The following is a 20903-nucleotide window of genomic DNA, read 5'->3' as shown; positions in this document are numbered from 1 at the left end:
GCAGGCAAGAGGTGAATAATTCCATTTCCCTAATAACTTCCAAGCAGCCTTCCTTTTTTTGTAAGTTCCATGTGGCTGAACTGCATTCACCTCTTTACCCGGAAACCCACAGCACGTGTCTGTACCAGATGCTGGGAGCAGAAGCGGGTGTGTTTTTTTGTTTTGTTTTAGGTTTTTTTCTTTTTTCTTTTCAAGACGGTATGAAGTTTACAGTCATTGAGTGCAGGTTTCTTTAAAATTAGAACTGTAAGAAGGTAGTTTCAGAACATTGAGAAAGGTGTCCAAAGGCTGTGATAAAACTGGGGTACCCTAAATGGTGAGGTCTTTGCCAAGGACCACTATTCAAGGGCCTGTCCTGTTTGGACCTAGGACCTACCTATGAGTGGTTATAGGGTCATAAAAAAAATACTTCTTTAGCCACAAGCAGACATTTTAGGGAAGAAAAACACTTTCTTACATAAGTGCCTCATTCCCCCACTCCTTAGCACCACTACCAGTTGTTCCCTGTAGGTTGTAATGTGGTTGTAAAACAGAAAAGCATTTTGTTTCCTTGGTGAGTACATGTCTCCTTCCCCTCTGGTTCTATCAATTCTGTTTAAAGGGAAGTGAGATTGAGCATGAGAAAAACTGTACAGAGAGGGAGGGGCTGACAGAATTACAGAGAAGGTAGGCAAAGAAGCATTTCTCAGCTGTCCCTGGCTGCCAGATGCATCTTGGTCCAGATGCTGTGGGGCAGTGTGCAGTCTTATTCCATCTCGCAGGTATTGCCACTCAGACAAGAACCAGTTAAAACTGACCAAGCTGCCAACTTTGCCCTGACTTTCAGGGTTGTTCAGGGTTAGCAGCTAAACAGCTCTAATAGTGATACCTGCTTATGTGTCGAACATAAAATAGGAGCTAGACCTATGTATATTATTTCAAAGCTTAAAAAACCTGTTAAATATAGTTATTCTCATCTTCTTTTTACAGATGAGGAAATTGATATTATAAGAAGTTAAGTGACTAAGCCGTGGTCACACAGTTAGAAAGTAAGTCAGCCAGGATTAGAACCCAGATCTGTCAGGCTTAAAATTCCGTGCCTTCAACCACCACACTACCTTGCCTTTCTCAGGAGATGGAAGATTCACATCTTCCAACATCTTGGCTGGGAATAAGTGAAGTTAATGGATGGAATTGTGACAAGCCAACAGGGATTTGGCATTTTTATCAGAAAAATTTTTTTCATTTTCTTTATTGAGTGCCAACAAGCAGTTTGTATGAGACAGAAGTTGAGGTGGAACTTGCCAGGAAAATGCCTAAGGTGGAATGAATAGGAACTTCTCTCCCCAGACAGGTAAACGTTAGTTTGCTCCCTGGCTTTTGTGGAGCGGGCAACTGCCATCACCTCTTCTGAAAGAGCCACTGTTCACCCAGTGGCAGGTGCAGGCCAACTGTTGTCATGACAACAGCAGGAGAGGCAAGCAGTTTAATTCTAGAACTGATAATTAACTGGGGGTGGGGTGGAGGTGGGGAGAGAAATGGGGGGATAATTGTTTCAGAAGGGAAAACTTAGCAATTACCAGCCAGCTGCATAGATAAAAAGGCCAGGCACAGATGCTCCAGCCCAGCATGCCCCTGGGATTCAGCACTCATCCCCTCTGGTTAGGAATTTTTGATAAATGAAAATGAAGGGTCGAGTTCCCAGCCAATCAAGACTCTTTAAGGAACCAAATAAAGAAAGAGGAAGTTACATACGCTGTAAAAAGAAATGCGGGGGGCCAGATAAATGACTACCCTAAATGACATTACCGAGCCAGAAGCACTATCCAAACTCTGCAGGAAGAATTCACGCTTGGAGGTAAAACAGGACCCACAAGGCCTACCCATTGTGAGTTTCTGCTTCTGTGGATGGAATGAGGGGAGAGTGGCATATTAGAAAGAAAATAAAAAGAAGACTTGCAGAGGTGATGAACTTGTTTAGGTCCTTGATCATCACGGCTAGTAGTCTATCAGCCCCTCAGAGATTGCAATAGTGAACGTAAGCTAAGCATTCCGCATGGATCATCTATCTCATTTAAGCCTTACAGCCACCTAGGAGGACAGTGCTGTTATTATTCTCATATCAGACTTAGACATGTTCAGCACTTTGCCCAAGGTAACAGAGCTACTAAGTCAATATACTGAGTCCTATTATCCTATTGATTTGTGTTTTTAAAATAAAACCTCTACTACTCTATGGGGAAGTCGTGGTCCCAATCTAGAATAATATCAGACTTAAGTAGATTAAACAGTTTACAATAAAAAGGAAAATAATATTTTTTCTAGTAGAATAAATGTAAGCTACAAAATAAAAATTACTAGATAAGCAGTGTTGGAGAATGTCCTATCATGTGTTTGAGATCTGTCAGACTCATAGTTCACAGATTAGCCCTGTGTCTCAAGCTCTGACCAGATGAATAAGTGTGAGTCAGGATTTCTTCCTAACTTGTTCTGTGGCTCAGGGCATGTGAAGGCTTAGAAGAGGAGATGACATTACACAATGCAAAGTGACTGTCCAAAACTCCTCTAATGATATATTTTCACCAAACTTCCATGTTTTATGTATTGTTCATGGGAAAAATGCCACAGTGTATAGCAAGACCTCCCTGTATTCCAGAGTGTATGTGTAATGTACACGTGTGTGTATGAGAGAGAGACAAAGAGAGAGTTGGCGGGGGAGAGAGAGAGAGGGGAAAGAAGGGGGGGGGGAAGAGAGAAGGAGAGGGAGGAAGATTTTCCTTTAAAACAGCGAGTCTCAGTGAAAGGAGAAGCATGGTGCTCATTCAGCAGTATTTACAGATCACATACTTTGTTCCAGGCATTGTCTTTGGTGCTCAGAATACAGTTTTCCACAAAACATTCAAGGTCCATGCCCTCAAAGAACTTGTAGTCTAGAGTCTCAAGTAAGGATTGAGGAATGTAAGTGGTATGTAATTTAAAAACACATTTTAAAGAAACCCATTACTTCTTCTGTTAAAACCTAATACAGGGAATAAAACTCGCCTAGTCCTTCTGGCTAGTAGGAAAATGTGTAAAAGATAGAATGCAGGAGAAGTATAGGTTGATAATCACTACTTAAAACTATGAGCTTCCCCTTGATTTTCCAGAGGTTTGACAAACTAATAAGTTGTTGTTGCCTTTGCAAGTGAAACAATTAATATCAAAATTTGGGAGCTCGACTGACACAATAATTATGCTGGAAAATGTAATTTTGTCTGCATAATGGAAGTGGGATCATTTCAAGAAGATCTCATTAATGTGCTGTTCATCTACAAAGAGCAATGTAACCTTTCTCTTATTAGATTAGTGCAGGGTCATGATGCAAAAGGCGGTTGGAATAATTCTCAGTCTTGTTCTAAGAAAATAAATTAAGCACTGACTAGGAGTCTAGATATGTAAATCAAAATCATTGAAGACAGAGAAACAATGTAGCCACTCATTCTGAAATTGACATAAGCTCCTTTCATTTCTGTAGGTTTCATTCCATTTAGCCATTTATTTAACAAATTATTTCCAATGTCTGCTATGTGCCAGGCAGCGCTAGGTGTTGCAACTATCATAGAAATCAGAACCAAAAACGGTCCCTTTTTTCACGGTGCTTACTATATAGTGATTGGTCTCTCCTCCATATTTCAGGGCCATACATCTATTCTGTGTCTGCTCAGCTCTCCCCAAGCTTAAAGAATCAGCACCCTACTAAAAAGATGCATGTCATGTGCAGTTATAAATGGAAATCCCCCAGTGCAGAGCCTTCCCGGGTATATTAGACTGAACACTGATTGAGTTGTTGACTTAGTCTTTTAAACTAGGGTTCCGTGGTCCAATAAGTCTGGCAAATGCTGCTTATTTACCCACCTCTTGGAGTTCCACAAGTACCATGGTATAATAAAGTCTTCGAGCAGTCCTGTGATAATGAGACTTATTTACTTTGTTTAACCCAGCATTTCCAAACTTATTGACCATAAGGATCCTTTAACCCCTATCACGTAAATATCCTTTAGAAACAGTGTTCCTCAATGGATGTGGCTCCTCGTCCACTAGATGTTGAGACCTACTGCTGATGATTTGCCATCTAGAAAGAGAGTATAAGAAATGTAAGGCAATATATAGTAAGAGTCCACATCTCTTAGGTTGAAATCTTGTTGTACTCCAAAAAACTAGGTCTTCTGAACCATTTCTCTACTGTTATTGAGGTAATTTATGTCTAATACAAATGGGAGTGTAGCTATCAGAGGTACAAATAATTGAAACTGGTACACATTCCTGGCAAAGAAAGTCTAGAGAGGGCCACTGGGATATTTTTTTTTAATCGACATGAAAATGAAACTTGGATGTCTGTGATTCCATTCAAAAATAAAATAGCCATCATAAATAAGTTTTTTGTTCTTTTCGTCTTAATAACATAATTTGTGTCACTTTTTAACAATAAAAAAGTTTTAGTTCCAGTGTATACCAAGCACCCAGCACATTGCCTAGTATGGAGTAGACCCTCAGATATTGGTTGAATGAATGACTGAAACAGACAGTGACGAGGAACATTACTAAATACAAAGCAATACAGAAAAATGTCATTTTTCCTATTTTAAGTCAGTGTATAAAGTGGGCGTATCCTTCTGTTACATGACAGTGCCTCGTACATCTAATAGCTATCATATGCCTACCACAGGTTGGGGGAACTAAGAAAAAATATATATAAAAGTATTTTGCAAACTGTTAAGTGCTGCATCTAAGTAGTTGTGTTTGTTTTTTTTACCAGTGGTCATGGAGGTGCTCAGCATTCTGTGTGTCAGAAATTTCCCTGATATGACCAGGCCCTGATGCCAAGTGGATTATACGCCAGGATCGCAGTATTCTGACTTACAGACCAAGAGAGGAAGGCAGTAAGACTAGGATGTCAGGCCTCTGATAGTACTTCTCTGTCCCTCAGTCTTCTCATCAGTCATCTAGGGGCCATAGCACCTAGATGAGTGCTGTCCATATTAAGGATCAAATGCGATAACCTACATGAATGATAGTAAGGTATGCAAATAAGAAATGCAAATGATGCTCTGTACCCTTAGAAAGTATAAGCATTAGACAAGCAAAACAGAACTGGATGATATAAAGTTGTCTTTTCATAATGTTATTTGTTAAGACATAATTGTGTTTGTAACCTGAGGTTCATGTATGAGTCATTTAAACAAATATTTATCAGCAATAACAAAGGAAACAAGAAGATTACCCTTGATTGAGCACCTTTACAATTTACAAGGTGTACACAGACATCTCATTTCCTTATTTGAGCAAACCTGAGAGGTGGTTTTGCTATCCCCATGTTACATAGATGAGGAAATTGAATGAGAGTAAGTGACCTGTCCAACGTGGCCCAGCTAGAGCTAGGAGTGGCAAGAGTCAGGACTTGGAGTGACGCCTTCTTGTTATACATCCTGTGCCTTTGCTCTCATAGCTGCTTTTGTTCAAAACATAACTCGTTCTCCTCCCTCTCCAGCATGCTTCTGACCTTGACTTCTCCTTCGCAGTAAATGGCATCATCTTGTCTCAGGCCAATAACCTAAGAGTCATACTCAATATCTCTCTTTTCTTCACATTGCAAATCCAATTAATCAACAAATTTTGTCAGATTTACCCTCAACTATACATCAAATCCAAGGACTTCTCACCTCCACTCCCTCACTATACCGGTCCGGGCCACATAATTTCTCTCCAAGAATTCTACCTTCGTTCCCTCATTGCCACTGTTACTCATCCTTCCCCTCACTGTAACCCCTCCATTCCATTATTCACATAGACGCTAGAATGATCTTTTAGGATACAAAGGAAGTCATGTAATTATTCTATTTAGAATGCTCCAGTATGAATTATATCATGTCTGGAACTTGCTTCAGAGTAACCTGGGGGGAGGAGGACCGATAAAGTCACACAAGATGAGATTCCCACCATCCTCACATCTGCTGCTCACCCCACTGCTCACCCCAGCTATGCAGCTTTCTTACTCTCCTTCAGACAGAGGTCACATTCCTTCCTACTTCAGGGCCTTCGTGCTTGGGTTCCCTTCCACCTGATGCTTATCCCCAGATCTTCACATGGCTCCTTCTCTCACATTATCTAGGCCTCTGCTGAAATGTTGCCTCTTCAGACCTTCATTCCTTCCTTACCTGCTTTGGTTTTCTGCATATACTTGTCACTGCATGAAAATGTATTTAACTTATTATTTTCTTTCTTCCCCACTAGAAAATAAATGTTAGGAGGGTAAAAGCTTTGTCTTTTTCACCACTGTACTGTCAGTGCCTAGAACATTATAGGGACTCAGTTAATTTTTGAATAAACAAATAGCTATGCAAAACCTGTTTTCAAAGTTGTAGGAGAACCCTCGTTTGGAATAGGAAAACCTTAGATTCACTTGATTATAGTCTCAGTCTGTCACCTTGTGCAGGTCATTTACCTGCAGCTGTTATTTGTGAATCTGCGTTTGTTATCCACCAACAGCCTGTGAGTTTCTGAATGGCAGCATCTGTACTTGATTTTTCTTTATCTCAGTAGTAGGCATAGCAAGTCTGTTACACTATTTGATATCTATATACATGAGCAGTACTTTGCTGTGTTCCAGACTTGGAAAATGACTGACCAGGACTCATGAATCCTTGGCTCTTCTTTAGACAATAATCATGGCCATAATAGCGAACACTGATTGAGGTCTTACTGTGTGCCAGGCACTTTTCTAAGAGTGTTACGTGTCATGAGTTCATTTAATCCTTATAATAGCCCCATAGGGGTAGAGGCTGTTACTATCCCCATTTTCCAGGAAAGGAAAATTAAACACAGAAAGACCAAATAATTTGCCCAAGATCACATAGCCAGTAAATGATAGAGCGCCAGGGTTTGAACCAAAGCCATCTGGCTGTAGAGTCTGTATTCTTAGCCAACTCTCTCTACTGCCTTCTCAAATCACCACTGTAGGTTTACACTGAGGTAGGTAGGTAGGTAGATAGATAATTTAGTAAATAAATATTAAAAAAATAAAAGTTCACCCATGTACACCTGCTCTAATGAAGGGTTTTAATCTAAGTATTCCAGGCTAGTTTCTTTGCTCTTTTCACTTAAAGCTACACACATGCCCTGTCTGCTCTGTTTGAGCCTTCTGAGAAGGGTAGGGCTGCAGCAGTGAGAGCTTTGGATGGGGCAAACTGTGCACTCAGGACTGTGGAGAGATTTGGGCAGTGCTCTTTCCCTGTCCTTGGCAAGTGATGGGCTGCAGAGGTGCTTTCATGTCAGTGGCCACCCTTTCAGCTGCAGACTTGTGTGCCTTGTCCATGATGAGGTTGGAGAACAGCGGCCTGTCTGAGCCAGCAGTAGTGCAGGCTGCTTGCTGTCTGGAAAAGCAGGGTGCAAACTCAAATGTATCATCCTGAGATAGTTCCCAAAATAAACAGATTTTTTGTGCTGACTCTTGCTTTTCTAACTGAGGCCTGACTGTTTCCTCTTTCTTCCCTTAAAACAATCTTTCTAGAAGGCATTTCTCTTCCTCCCTGCCTTTGAGTGATAGGGCTGACATCTGGGAAGAAGGAAGTGATCTACTCCTTCAAAAGTTATATCTCCATCAGACCTGAAAGCTGTTTAAAATTCAGTCTTTGCCTCTGGAGCTCTTGAGTCAAGGTGAGGAGTGCTCAAGCCAGCCTTCTGACTCCCTGAGAACTGGAAGTAAAAAGGGTGAGCTCTTGTCCTGAATCAACTATCATCAGTCAGTAAAGAAGTCTTTAGGAGGGAATCTTTGCCTGCAACCAGGGGGAAATGGCAAAGGATAGTCAGAAGATTATATGTGTGTACTACCCCATTATATATAAATAAAGGACTTGCACATCATGGATTCTGGTATCTGAGGGGCATCCTGGAATCAATTCCCTGTGGATATCAAGGCATGATATAGTATATGAAATAATCAGACAGCTTTAAGATAATACGTAATTAAAAACTGAATGTGTATTTTAGACTCCAGCAGTTTTAAGAGTTCTCAGAATTAGTGTGATGCACTGGTTAAAGAATATGGGCTTTGGGGTCAGAGGTTCTGGGTCTGAATTCCAGCCTCATCACCTACTAGCTATATAACCCTAGCCCTGCTATTTAAATTCCTTAGGCCTTGCTTTTCTCATCTGCAATAGGAAGATGATAATAGTATCTAAAATAAGATTACTGTGAGGATTAGTGAGATCATTCATTCAGTTAAAAAAAAAATCTTCTGAGTGCCTTCTTTGAGCAAGGCCCTGTTCTAACTGCTTGGGTACGTAAGTGCCCCTGAAATCTCAGTGACAACAAACATTTACTTCTCTCACATACTGCATGTCCACTGTGGATCAGCTTTAGCTCTGCTCCCTTCTCCTTCATTCTAAGGCAAAGGCTAAAGAGCAGCCCCTGCATGGGACATGCTGGCAAGGGGAAAAGAGCAGGGGCAAAACGGTGCGGCCCACCCCAGTGAGCAGGGGATCACTTTTGAGGCAAGTGAGAAGTGACTTCAGATCGAGAGAAGAGTCCCGAAGGTCCACAAGATTAGAATATCGTTGCAGTGATTCACATGAAAGATCTTGAAGTTCTAGGATTCTAGGCTTGGATTAGAACAGTAGCAGTGGGGAGAAAAGAATAGGTGGGGGAAACGTGGGTTTGGGGACTGGAGAGGACTTAGTGAGTGGCTGTATTTGAGAAATAAAAGAGAAAGATCTAAATCAAGAGCGCTGGCTTCCAAGCCTCGCTTTGCTGCTACTTAGTTATATAAACTCAGGCAAGTCATTGAACCTTCTGGGCTTGAGTTTAACATTTATAAAATGAAAGACGTGAATTTGATGTGACCCCTGAGGTTCCCTCTAGCTCTATCCCTCTCTGGCGCTAAGACTCTGGAGTCTTTGTCTTAGGAGACCACAGACTACTGGGAGTGATGCTAATGGGAGGGAAGGTTGGCTTAGAGAGAAAGATGTTATAATGACTCCAGTTTGCATTTGTCTCAGCCCATTGGGTTGTGTGCCTTTCCTCTTTGCCTTTGCTCGTAGGTCACTTTCTCCTTGAGTTTGTTGTGAATCCAAAAAGGAGATAGAATTTATATTTCATCTCCAAAGTGGGGTCCTTGGGAACACATAGAGCCTTGAGGTCATGGGACTAATGTAGCCTTATGCACAACGTTTCTCCAGCATCTTTTGGTATCCTGACATCTTTCTACACTTCTTCCAGTGTATTTCATGTTATGATAATACCTTCACAATGTCAGCCTGGGTGTCTGAAGAGAAACCTTATCCTCACCCACCACATACCACATATGCACAGAATCAGAAATTTCTGCCACTCTTCCTCCCTCTCAAGGGAATGCTTCTGCCTCTCTTTTATCCTTTACTCACTCCTTCCCTTGGGAAGAGGAGTAACTTGTCTGATTGGTGAGAGTCTGGTAGTCATTTGGCCTCTCTTCTCTGTTGTGCAGGGTTAATGTGGTAACAGTCACTGCATTGAAAAAAACAACATGGCCGTATCTTTCTTCTCCTTTGCTTCTTGGATCACTTGATTCAGGCAGGATGGACCTTCCTTGCCCTTTGCTCTCCATAAGCAGATTAGGAAGGAATTGTCTCTCCTGGTCCCAGGTAGGTCTTTGTTCCAACTTCTCCATCAATGACTAGATGAGTAAGTCAAGTTGCTCCTTCCCGGGGATTCAGATAACTTTAATTTAGTGGGAGAGGTGGCAGGAGGCACCTACTGTAGCCTTGAAATCTCAGCACTCTACTTTATTATTTGGGTCTCCACTAAAAAAAGTAGTACCTTGATCATAGTTTAGCTTCTTAAGTCTCTGCTCTCCTTGTTTGAAAGTGGAGAATACAGTGAACAAATGACACCATGGGTTCTTCAGCAGAACCCTTTCAGCATCACCTCACACTTGCTAATGGCTTCCTATCCCCCTCCCTCAGCTTTGCCAGTAGGAGAGTGCAGTTATTAAAGAGGTGAGTGTTTCACCGTGCATCATAAGAAGTAGTTTACAAAGCTGAGTTGCCAACAACCCGTGTCTGCTTGTCCCATTAACTTTGTTTCCAGGAAACTCAGTCCACCTCTAAATCCTGGCATTTTAACCACTTCAGCCAAAATGCTGGGTTCAGCACTTTTTTCATGTGGTCATTTTAGTTAAATTTTCAGTATTAAATTAATGGTACAGTCTGAGCTCACCAAAGATGAGAGCTGTACTTAACAGTTTGAGGTGTTTAATCTCCTTCCTATCCCCAACTCCATGCAGTGTTTTGCAATGCAAGTTTTCAGCAGGTATTTAAATTTTGACATGCTTTTGGTACTTTTTTTGAAACTAAAATTATAGGCTAACTCAGTTGAAATGGTTAAACACAATTTGTGTGCGTAGTTGTAACCTCAGTTGATTTGTTACAAAAAATTTTTAATCTTAATTACTGTTTCCAGGAAGTCTCCCATGAGGCAAAGTTAATGAGCCTTGATTTATTCCACCAGCTTGTAAGTCAGACACTGTGCGAGGCACAACAGGGTTAAAGAATGAGCCATGGGCCCTGCCCTCAAAGCACTTGTAGTCCGATTGAGAAATGAGCAAAGAATTATACTAGTGTGAGAACCCACATAGATGTGTGAAGTGCAATGGGAAGCAGAATAAAAAGTAACTAATTCTTCCTAGGGAATCAGAGAAGATTTCACAGTTGTTGACCCATTTGAACCAGTACCCTGAACAGAGCTATACAGCAGTAAGTTGATTGATGGCAGGTGGAGAATGGACATCATAATTGTACACTCTGTGAGTAACAAGGGAATTTTGAACTGTGGTTCCTGAGGGGAAAGTATGCACTGTATCACTGTTTTAAGTCCTCAGCATTGTGCTTTATTTTATAAGAAGAGAGCTTTGCCAACCTTAATCCTTTTCGTTCTAAAAAGAGTATAGATATCTAAAAAGAGTATAGATATAATGGAAGTAAACTTGGAGTATTTTGAGGCAGCCATAATATAGAGTCTTTTCAACTTTGAAGACTCATTCATTCATTCTCTCCTTCTCTTTCTGTATGATCTAAAAGAAAGATTTGATTTTTTTTTAGCCATTTCTTACTCTTTTAGTTGTTCTGTGATATAACTGTGGCTCCTGTTTCTTATTGTATTAATCAGAGACTATTTGATTGTAAGGAACAGAAATCCACCCACACTCGCTCAGATAACACAGTGGGGTATGGAAAGGACATGGTGCATTTCACAGGACCCAATCAAAGGAAGTACTTCTGTACCTGATGGGCATAGGCGTGGGAATTGGTTAAGACCAGAAGTTGCTCTCTCAGTCTCTGTTCTTTCTTTGTCTCTTTCTGCTTCCTGCTTTACTCTCCACCCCACAGAGTAGCATCCTCTGTTTGCTTTCCTTATAATTTCAGCTTGTCCTGGCAGCGCTTTGGCCCCTGCTATATAGCAGTTTTCTGATGCAGGATTCAACATTGCCTCACCACAGTCCCAAGAGAAAATATAGCCAATTCATGTCTATTAATTAGCTGCCCTTGAGGTAGGTGGTCATGCCTGTCTAGTCAGTTACTGTAGGAAAGGTTGGGGGGCAGGGAGGCCGAGGAGTCATGTGGTTTGTAGGGCTTCTCTTCTCCCAGGTGGGGGCGGGCCAGGAGGGTAAATTGGAAAAGGTAAGCACAATTGAACAATGTTCTGCTCTGCGACCCTACAGAGGCAAGCTAGTGTGTAATCTAAGATGACAATTTAGTTTTTCTTAACACAGTTTTTTATAGTTAGACAACAGAGTGCCCCTAAGTGCCTGTATCTCTTGTTCATCCCAGAACAAGTTCCATTTCTTATACACCTAGCACTTCACAGATAAACAGAATAGTGCTCACTCAACTAGCACGTGGCTCCTAACAGCACCCCTGTTTCTCATTTGCTGTGGCCTCTTATAGGTCGGGTTAATGAGAAAAACCATGAATTTGAAGTCACTGGAGTTACTTCCGCCTCTTACTAATTTGGTGTCCATAAACTAGTTCCAACTTCTTAGAACCTGTTTTCTGATTCACAAAATGGGGCTGACTTGTGCCTCCCCATCCTGGGTGCTTGTGAGGAGCACATGATAAATGTGTGTTGAATGATTTTGTGAGAATGATTTTGTGAATAATAAAATCATATAGTGATGAGTTCAGTTATTAATACATATGTTAGTGGTGGCAACAAAGATGCAGTTTTTTTGTTAGTTAGCAAGAGGTACTAAGGCGTAGACCCTCTGGCATCTGCTCACCTAAGGCAGGGCACGACTTTAGGCAAGACTCATAAACACACCAAGTTTCTGGTTCTCCAGCTCTAATTTCGGGCTGTCATCAAGCACTTGGAGTTCCTTGGATGAAAGGTGTAATAGAAGGTCATAGGTGTGCTCCTCCTCCATCAGTGTGCATGTCATCATAGCTCCTGTTCATGATAGATGACCTTTTGTTTTGTTCATTTGTGAGCTGGAACTATTTTAATCATCATAATGGTATTAAGTGGGCTGTTACCTGGGCTGCTTCTTTTAATTAGATGGTGACGGTAAGAGAAAAACGTGGATCACAAATTATTCCCATTTTGCAAATAAGTAAAAGATGCTAAATAATTTATTGACCTTCACTCAGCTACTAAGCTGGAGAGCTAGGATTCAACCCAATTCTGTTTGACTCCAGTTCCCACGTTTTCCCACTATGCCTCACTGTCACCAGATCTTAGAAATCTACATGTTTAATTTCTAACTGGGCTCTTCAGACCCCAGAAGGATCTATGAAGATAGAAATAAAAGTCTATGAACTATTTTCAATATTTCAAAACTTATAGTGGGAAATCTTACATTTAACTGCAACAGGGCAGAGTTATGTTAGCTGTTTTCCCCCATGGTAACCTAATTTGTCAGTTATTGATTATTTAATTTGTGCAAGAAAACTAATTAAATATTCAGAAATGTTGTATGTTAGACAGAGTTTCAAATTCTGAAACCTTTGGTGGGTACGTGGGGATCCTTGGTGATGAAAAGATTATGAAATATAGTCTAATTCAAAAACCGCAAACTGATGGGTCATCAGCCAAATCTAGCCTAAGGATATGTTTTGTTTGCCTTATAAAGTATTTTTTCAATCTATGAATTACTGACCAGCATTTAAAAATTGAAAGATTTCACGTCAAAAAGCAGATTTTTTTCAGCTTCTTTTGGAAATTCAAAATTTCTGACAATACTGGATCTATATTTACCCATGACATTGACCAGCTGGCTCCTTAGATTGGGTATGTACTTTGCAATTTACCAGACTCCACCTGGCCCAATTTATTCACTTCATTCATTCATATTACCTACTAGGCCCCTGTAAGCATTTGAGTCTCTAATGCCCAGGCTAATCCAGTCTCCTCATTTTGTTGCTTGGTTATAGAGTAAAACCCATTCTCTAGCTATAATCACTCACACATTTTGTACCCTGTACAGTTTTGTGTCTTGGGCTTCTTCTTAAGGTCTTTCATGCAAACTTGTCTATTTGGCTCTACTACATCTTTGCAAACAGGAGCCACATTCTCATTATTGTTTAAGGGGGTGGGAATACAAAGAAGAATAAGATGGAGTACCTACCGTGAGAAAGGTCATGTCGTCTAGCCTTGTTTCTTTTTAATTCAGGAATGTATCTAGGACCCTGATAAGTACCAAGTGTATTTTCAAGACCTGCTTGCTAGAGTATTGTGAAACAGAATGGGGTTGGTGTCAGAAAGACCTAGGTTAAAGTACTAGCCACCATTAATTGTCCACATAAGCAATTTATGTAAACTCCTCAGTTTAGCTCTCTTGTCTGTAAAATGGGGATAATCATAATGCCCGTGGGGTGACCTGATGCTCATAAGGGGTTTGGCACAGTGTTTAACATTTAATAAGTGCTAGGATATAGTAACTCTTACTACTAGGGCTAAACATGCAATTGGCGCTCAGTTCATGCATGTTGAATTAACAAATGAATGGGTAGAATAAATTGAGTGTAAGGAATTACATGTGTTCAAACAAGTAAATACCTATCAAAGAAGATGTCACCAGAAGTTTCTCTAGCAGGCCTGGAGACCACAAATTTTTGATGGCTTTGAATGTGTGCTTTTGATGACACTACAAGAAGCACACGTTGTGGCAGGATCAGTACCCAAAGCTCTTTAAAACAGATTTATAAGCTTACCTCTGTGAAATAACATCAGCCTCAGTTTAATGTAAGTTGATGTAAGGTTGAGAAGAGAGGAATAAATTTCTAATAATCTTTCAAAGTAGACTCATGCTCAGTGTTTTGAGAATATACTCAGGACTTCAAAATTGGCCTGTGGGCTAACCTCCGTGATACAGCAGGTTGACATTATCTCCGTGAAGAATCGTCGCGGTTGCTAAGGTGACTGCTAGAATGGGAAAAAGCATTAGACCACTTTCCTGGGGCTCCTGGACTACTTCCTCTTTTTACAGCCTTAAGGGACAGGCAAAGGGGGACTAACTTATTTACTATGTGCCATCGCTGTCTCATTTAATTGTTATACTGATCTTCTGAAACAATTTACCATTCAGATGACAAAACTGAAGCTCAGAGAGAGTAAGGGACATGTTCCAATTAGTAAAGTGGCAGAACCAGAACTCTAGCTCTTTCCGTAACTCCACATAGCCTCCCAAAGCTAACCTCACCACCTCTAAGGATTCATGATAGCCCTCAACCCCATCTTCATCCTCACTCCCAAAGGGAAACTCAAGTAAAGGGCAGCAAAATGGATTCACTGAGTGAATACACACTGTCCATTTTCTTCTTATTCATTTTCAACACAGTTTATTAAGCACCTATATTATGCCAGACACAGCTCTTGTTGCTGAGGATACAGGGCGAACAAGACAGATGAGATCCCTTCTCTGGTGGAATTTAATTCAAGTGGGAAGAGATAGACAAAAAACTTGTAAACCGCTAAATAAAGAAAATAATTTCAGATAGCAGTGTTAGAAAGGAAATGAAACAGGGTGACTCGATAGAAGGGAGCTGGGGAGAAGAAGCTGCTACAGATAAGGTGTTCAAAGAAGGGCTAAGGAGGTCACTTTTCAGCTGAAACCAGACTGAACAAAGGGGCCAGCCAAGCAAAAATGGGCATGGTGAGCATTAGAGGCAAAGGGAACGGGAGTTCAGACTTGAGGCTGGCCACTGGTGACTGTCACAGGGAGACCACTTCACCTTTTAGACTTTTTTTTAATGTAATGTGCCTAATAATAGAACATGTTTCTGATTTATAATCTGAATCATAATGCATTTTTCTGGATATTTTGCAATGGGATTAGTAATGTTACTTCAAGAAGGCTGTGATCTATGTAAGTAATGGAGACAAGCTGGTTTTATTGGAAGAGAGAGGACACGAGAGTTTACATCTTCCTGCTGGAGAACCACATACTTTAGGCTCAGCCTGAGGACCTGCACAGTGTGTGTCCAAGGATGGTAAGGACACAGATATGGCAGAGACAGCAGGATGCCTCCAGAAGCTCCAGTCACACAGACAGAACTCAAGACACCTAGGAAGGGAGCTGCTGGATGGTGTGAACATTTATTTTGGTGCCAAATAACATTTATTCCCAGGATGTCTTTGGTTATCACAAGGGTAAATTCTAAAACAACAAGGAAGGAAATAAAATTAGTTTTGTATAGGTAAGTATGGACTCAATAAATACACAGCAGGAAATAATTTAGGGGGCTGGAATAAGGGAATGTCATGAACTCAAATAAAGATCAAGTGGAATGACTGAAAACGGTAAATCACTGTCTAGACCTATGCTTTCCCAACCTAGGTACCCTGGAAGTAATAATAGGAATTAGAAAGCTATTTGCAGTGTTTCAAAAATATGAATGGATACTAAGGCTACACAGGCTATCATTTACCTCATGCCCTTTCAGGTCACTCTTTCGTTGTTTTATTCAGTATTTCAACAAATCCTTAATGAGTTATCTACTGTGTGCCAGGTATTATGACAAGTGGTACGAAATTTTTTAAATGGCTAAAATAGGGATCCTTGCTGTTGAGACATTTTAAGCAACTGGTGGAGCAAAGAGACAAGTAAACGGATCATTACAAAGCAGTGTAACGTGCACTGATAGGGGTGTTATGGAGTGGTTTGAGAAGTCCAAAGGGTGGGAAAAATGTGAGGGATAGGGTATTGGAAAGCTTCCTAGAAGAGATACTACTAAACCTATGCTTAAAGGATATATATAAATTAGCCAGACGGGTCCAAGGGAATGAACTTCTTGGCAGAGGGAAGATTGTGTACTTTATATATATGGGGCTTTTAATACTCTGGAGTACTTAATGCACTGTATTGGAATTGTGCTCAGCTTTGAGTAAGAGAGAACTCTGGTATCAGTAGCTTAAGCAAACAAAGGTTTATTTGTTTCACATAATAAGTGTGGAGGGAGGTGACTGCTGGCTTTGGTTCAGTGGCTAATGATGTCAGTACTGCCATGTGCCTCTGAGACTCCCTGGGCTTTTCCTTCGTGATTGTTGCCTTATGATTGAAAAAGGGCTGCAGCTTTGGGTGTCATATCCACGTTCAAGCATGGAGAAGGGGTCAAAAGAAGGGCCATGTCTGTATTAATCAGAAAAGCAAACGCTTTCCCAGCACACAGCCCCCGCCCACCACCGGAAGACTTATCCTTCTGTGTCAGGCTTGAACTGGGCTCCTTCCATGTCCCCATCCCGCCACTGCAGTACAGGCTCGGTATGCACATATTTAACCCTTCCACACTCCAGAATAGAACGCAGCAGGGAGAGTGAGTTGAGAATGACTAAGTCAGCCAATCAATAGTATATGCCAAACATTCCATTTCACTTGCTCTTCATAATAAGCTCACGCAGTTGGGAGAGCAGGTGTTATTAGCTCCACTTTGCAGAAGAAGAAACTTGGATTTGGAGATTCAGAGAGCTAGATGATGCCTGAAATCACAGCGCTGTGCATTTATTTCGTGATAACCAGAAGAAAAAGGAAAGCTAATGTTGATCATATGCTTATTACCACCAGAGCAGCTGAGCACTTTACATATGCTCTCTCATGTCCTCCTCATGCAGTCCTGTGAGGTAGCTCCTCCTTTTAAAAGTGAGCAGTCTGGATATTGACATAACTAAGGGGATGTTGACATGACTTGCCCAGGATCACACAGCTGGCATATAGCAGAGCCAGGATTCAAACCTCAGTTCTCCAGAATGTCAGCCAGATGCCCTTCTCGCCTCTCCTGCCTTTAAACTATCATAACTCTCTTCCCGTGAATCCAGTGGATGTGCCGTCTCACTGACATTGCCCAGACCTCACCCCCCGTGCCCCTCTTTCTTCTTTTATTTGACCCACTCCTGTTTCTTCATTATTGCTTTTATGGACACAGAATCCAGCAACACATTATTTCAAATGTCCTCCATTAGGAATGCATTTCCTGTCACTGTAATAGCACCGACCATAATGAATACATTTTGTTATCCGTGTAGATGTCACTGGTGTTTTCAATGCTGCATTCTAATTTATGTGGGTACATGAATAAAGTATTGCCCAGGCTCCCATTACTCCAGAGAAAACGAGGGATGCCCTGTGTGTGTGCATATGTTTTTGCGTTCATGCAGCAGATAGGATGTTTGGGTCAGAATGAATTGTGCACCAGAAGTGGGAGTCAGGCCCTTTCCTGGAAGGGCACGTTGGAAGTAATGTGCTCTGCACATCAGCAAACCTGCACAAGCAGGTTTCCTTAGGAATAGAAGGGCCTACTTAATGGGCACAAATTACAGTCAGGTGTTGTTTGAAAGGCAGAGGGAAAGCCTTGCTGATTGAGGGAACCAGGTTTGGGGGTACCCCAAGATCTTCTTGCCTTCATGTGCACAGCCAGCGAGGTTGATATGCTTGGTAACAGCAAATCACCCCATCAGTCAGCCACACACGGTCACAGCGTTTTTGACTTTGAGGGTAAATAGTGAGACAGGCCAACCAGGGAGCAGAATGTGCTCAGTTTGGGGTTAGTTATGTGACCTGATCTTTATGATGAGAGTCTGTCTATGAAGTAGAGGGATGGTAACTAGTCACAGAGTCTGAAATGCCAGACTGTGGCAGAATGTAGCCCCTTCGTGCAGAGAGGCTGGGGTATTCAGCTATGCGAGAAACGGCCTCCCCTATGTTTGAAACAATATGTGGGCCGTAAGGTGCCAGACATTTAGCCTGCAGCCTGCAGGGGGTTCTTGGGGTGATATCTTTTTAGATATATCTATGACAAACATATCCTTTCCAAGACTTGGGATCTCAGCCCTTAAAGAGTACCTGGAAGATAACCTGGGAGGCCCAATATTGTGAGTCCTCATTCGAAGGTTCTAGAAATTAAAAGGAGGTGATGTGGTGGTTTACAGAATGTAAGAGTATCCTAAATTTCTGTAAAATCCTACATTTTTATACCACACCTATTCCAGCTAAGTCTTTTAGATATGCAGGAGTTGCCCATTAATAAAAATTGGTTACTCAGTTTAGGATTACTGACTCAGTGATTGCAAGGCAAATTAAAGGAGTAGAAGTTGCAAACTGAATTTAGAATGGGTATGGGTGTGTGCATGTGTGCTTGTGTGTTTGTACACACATTTGCAGTATGCAATCCATTAGGGGGTCTGGAAATGTTTGGTTTTGCCTTTAACAAAAAACGGCAAGCAAGACTCTAAAATTTCGCTTGGGGGAGAGCAAAATGTCTTTCTATGTCTCTAATCTTAAATCTCACCAGCTTTTTATTGCTGAAAATTGCTATCAAAAAACTAGGCTGTGGAATTTCAATGCCTGTCCTTCTTTGTTTCCTCTGAGTCTCTGGAGGTTTAATTTTTACATACTGCATCACCTGACTCTTCTGTCAATACCTGAAAGACAGACTTGAGAGAACTGGTTTCCCCAAATCTACCTACAGATATAAGCCCAGTTAAGACCAGTGCAATAACCTTAAAGAAGTTATTGTTCTTTCCTTCCTTCATGCCAAAAAGCTACTAGCACTTGTCCTATACTGAAAAGCCCACTATTTTACAGGAAGTTCTGTAGAACCAAATATACTGTTTGGGGGATTAGTTAAAACGCAAATGAATCTAGCTGTGAGTTGAATCTCTGAGTCCCAAATTCTCCATTCTTGCAAATTCAAATGACTGGAATGGCTTGCTGTATCCTCTGAAAGAAAAGCAGTAAAACAGTTAAGAGAAAAATCGTTCACCATTTCCTCAGGGCCAGTGATTTGAAGCACAGTTTACTTTTGCCCTGGGGCAGGGTTTAGTCTTGCTTCAAACCTAGAAAGCCTTTCTGAAAGGGGTGCAGAAATGAGGATGCAGATAGAAGCTGTCTCCAGCAGCAGTGGCTTCAGGTTTCCATGGACAGAGAACAGAAGAAGATGCAGTTTACCACCAGAGCAGCTTTGAGTACAGGAGATTAAAACCCACCAAGAACCTCTGGGTCTTTGTGCCCCTGTTGGGGTCAGAGTGAGGAGCAAGGGCGAGGACACAGCGTCAGCCTGATTCTCCTTCAGTTTGCTGCTCCCTGCTCGATTAAGATGGCTGGCAAGCCAGGGAACCAGCCTGAACTGCCCTCCCCAGGAGCTGCCCATCTTAAGAGAGTTCCTCTAGCAAATGGGCCTTCAGGGGACTATATAATTAGAAGCAAAGCCATTTGCATTAATTCATCCTACACATGTCTTTCCCCTCCTAAAGTGCTCAAGGTTCCTGCCATATGTGTATATAGCATAAGTTTCTAGTCTCTAAATACCTGTGCTTATAGTCTGCTCTAAGATGACTGAACAGAAAGGGAGAGGACCAGCCCCAGAGACAATATGTCTCTCTTTCTTCAACTCAAGTTGTCTGTGCTTCCACTGCCATTCTTTTATTATAGTTGTTCTTAGGTATGAAACAAACTCAAGATTTAAAAAAAATTTTCAACAATAAACAGCGTCTACTGAATGGGAACAAATTGATGCTAAACCTGTGTATTTTCCAAAACTGTTGATCTGAAAGAAAACAGAAATTACAATAATAGCTGTCATTTATAAAGTATTTACCTTGTGCCAGATATAATATTAAGGCTTTTAATAAGGTGTCTTATTTAGTATTACATAGGTTTTATTAGACCCATTTTACAGATGAGGATACTAAACTCAGAGAGGAAAGTGACTTTCCCAAGGTTACCTTATCTGCTTATCTCAGAACCAGTCCTTCCCTTTTAGATGGTTATTGACACCTAGAGATTGAAGAAAGACTCCATCACAGAGACTCAGTTAGCCCGCTTAAGACAGATAGGTTTACTCTTCCTTTAATCAGTGGACAGGAAAGGCCACTGTGCTCTACAGACCACCCAAGCTAGTACCTAATTAATCCAGGCGTAACAACAGTAGGTCAGAATGATACAGACTTGGCAAGGAGTCACAGCCCAATATTTTTTTTGGTAGGAAGAATATTGGCTTTGCAGTCAGACAAACCTGAACTCCAAACATGGTCGAGCCACTGACCTCTCTGAACCTCAGTTTCCACATCTGTAAAATGGGGAATCATAGTGTCTTCTTCACAAAGATGCAGTCCAAATTGGATGAGAGACTGTATGTTAGAACCTATTATAATACATGCTCATTGAATAGTTTTTTTTTAAATACATAGTTGCTTAAAATGTCATTTTACTCTGTATTAGCAAGTTTCCCAGGCATCCTGAAGTGTTTTGGCCCCAGCAGGAGACTGGTTGAAAGATACAATGTTCTGTAGTTTTCCTAAGGAAGCCCCATTCTTTAGAACCAATTTGCTTTTTATGGCCTGTTTTTCCCTCCAAGGCAGGAGGTGGGCTGATGCTTTCCCTTCTGCCCTCCCTATACTATGCCTCCCCAAAGTATTCTCTCATCTCC

General features: G+C 41.3%; 1 protein-coding gene across 7 annotated transcripts in view; it reads left to right on the top strand.

Moving 5' to 3' along the window:
• TRIM44 (tripartite motif containing 44) overlaps positions 1 to 20903 on the top strand; it is a 119087-nt gene that overhangs the window by 69379 nt on the left and 28805 nt on the right. For 4 of the 7 annotated variants that reach the window (XR_007478607.1, XR_007478605.1, XR_007478606.1 and 1 more), the window contains exon 5: positions 10676 to 10742. The exons of 1 other annotated variant lie outside the window; for it this stretch is intronic. Coding sequence is in view for 3 of the 6 variants with exons in the window: in XM_033410758.2 (XP_033266649.1) it covers positions 10676 to 10742 (67 nt within the window). In the remaining 3 variants the exon portion in view is untranslated. Of the gene's footprint in view, positions 1 to 4774; positions 4969 to 10675; positions 10793 to 20903 lie in introns of those variants that run through there. 2 more of the 7 variants (XM_033410762.2, XM_033410765.2) reach the window with 2 other exon arrangements.

This window comes from Orcinus orca, chromosome 8, assembly GCF_937001465.1.
Source record: "Orcinus orca chromosome 8, mOrcOrc1.1, whole genome shotgun sequence".
In the NCBI taxonomy this organism is placed as follows: domain Eukaryota; kingdom Metazoa; phylum Chordata; class Mammalia; order Artiodactyla; family Delphinidae; genus Orcinus; species Orcinus orca.
This window is presented reverse-complemented; position numbering and strand designations above follow the sequence as displayed.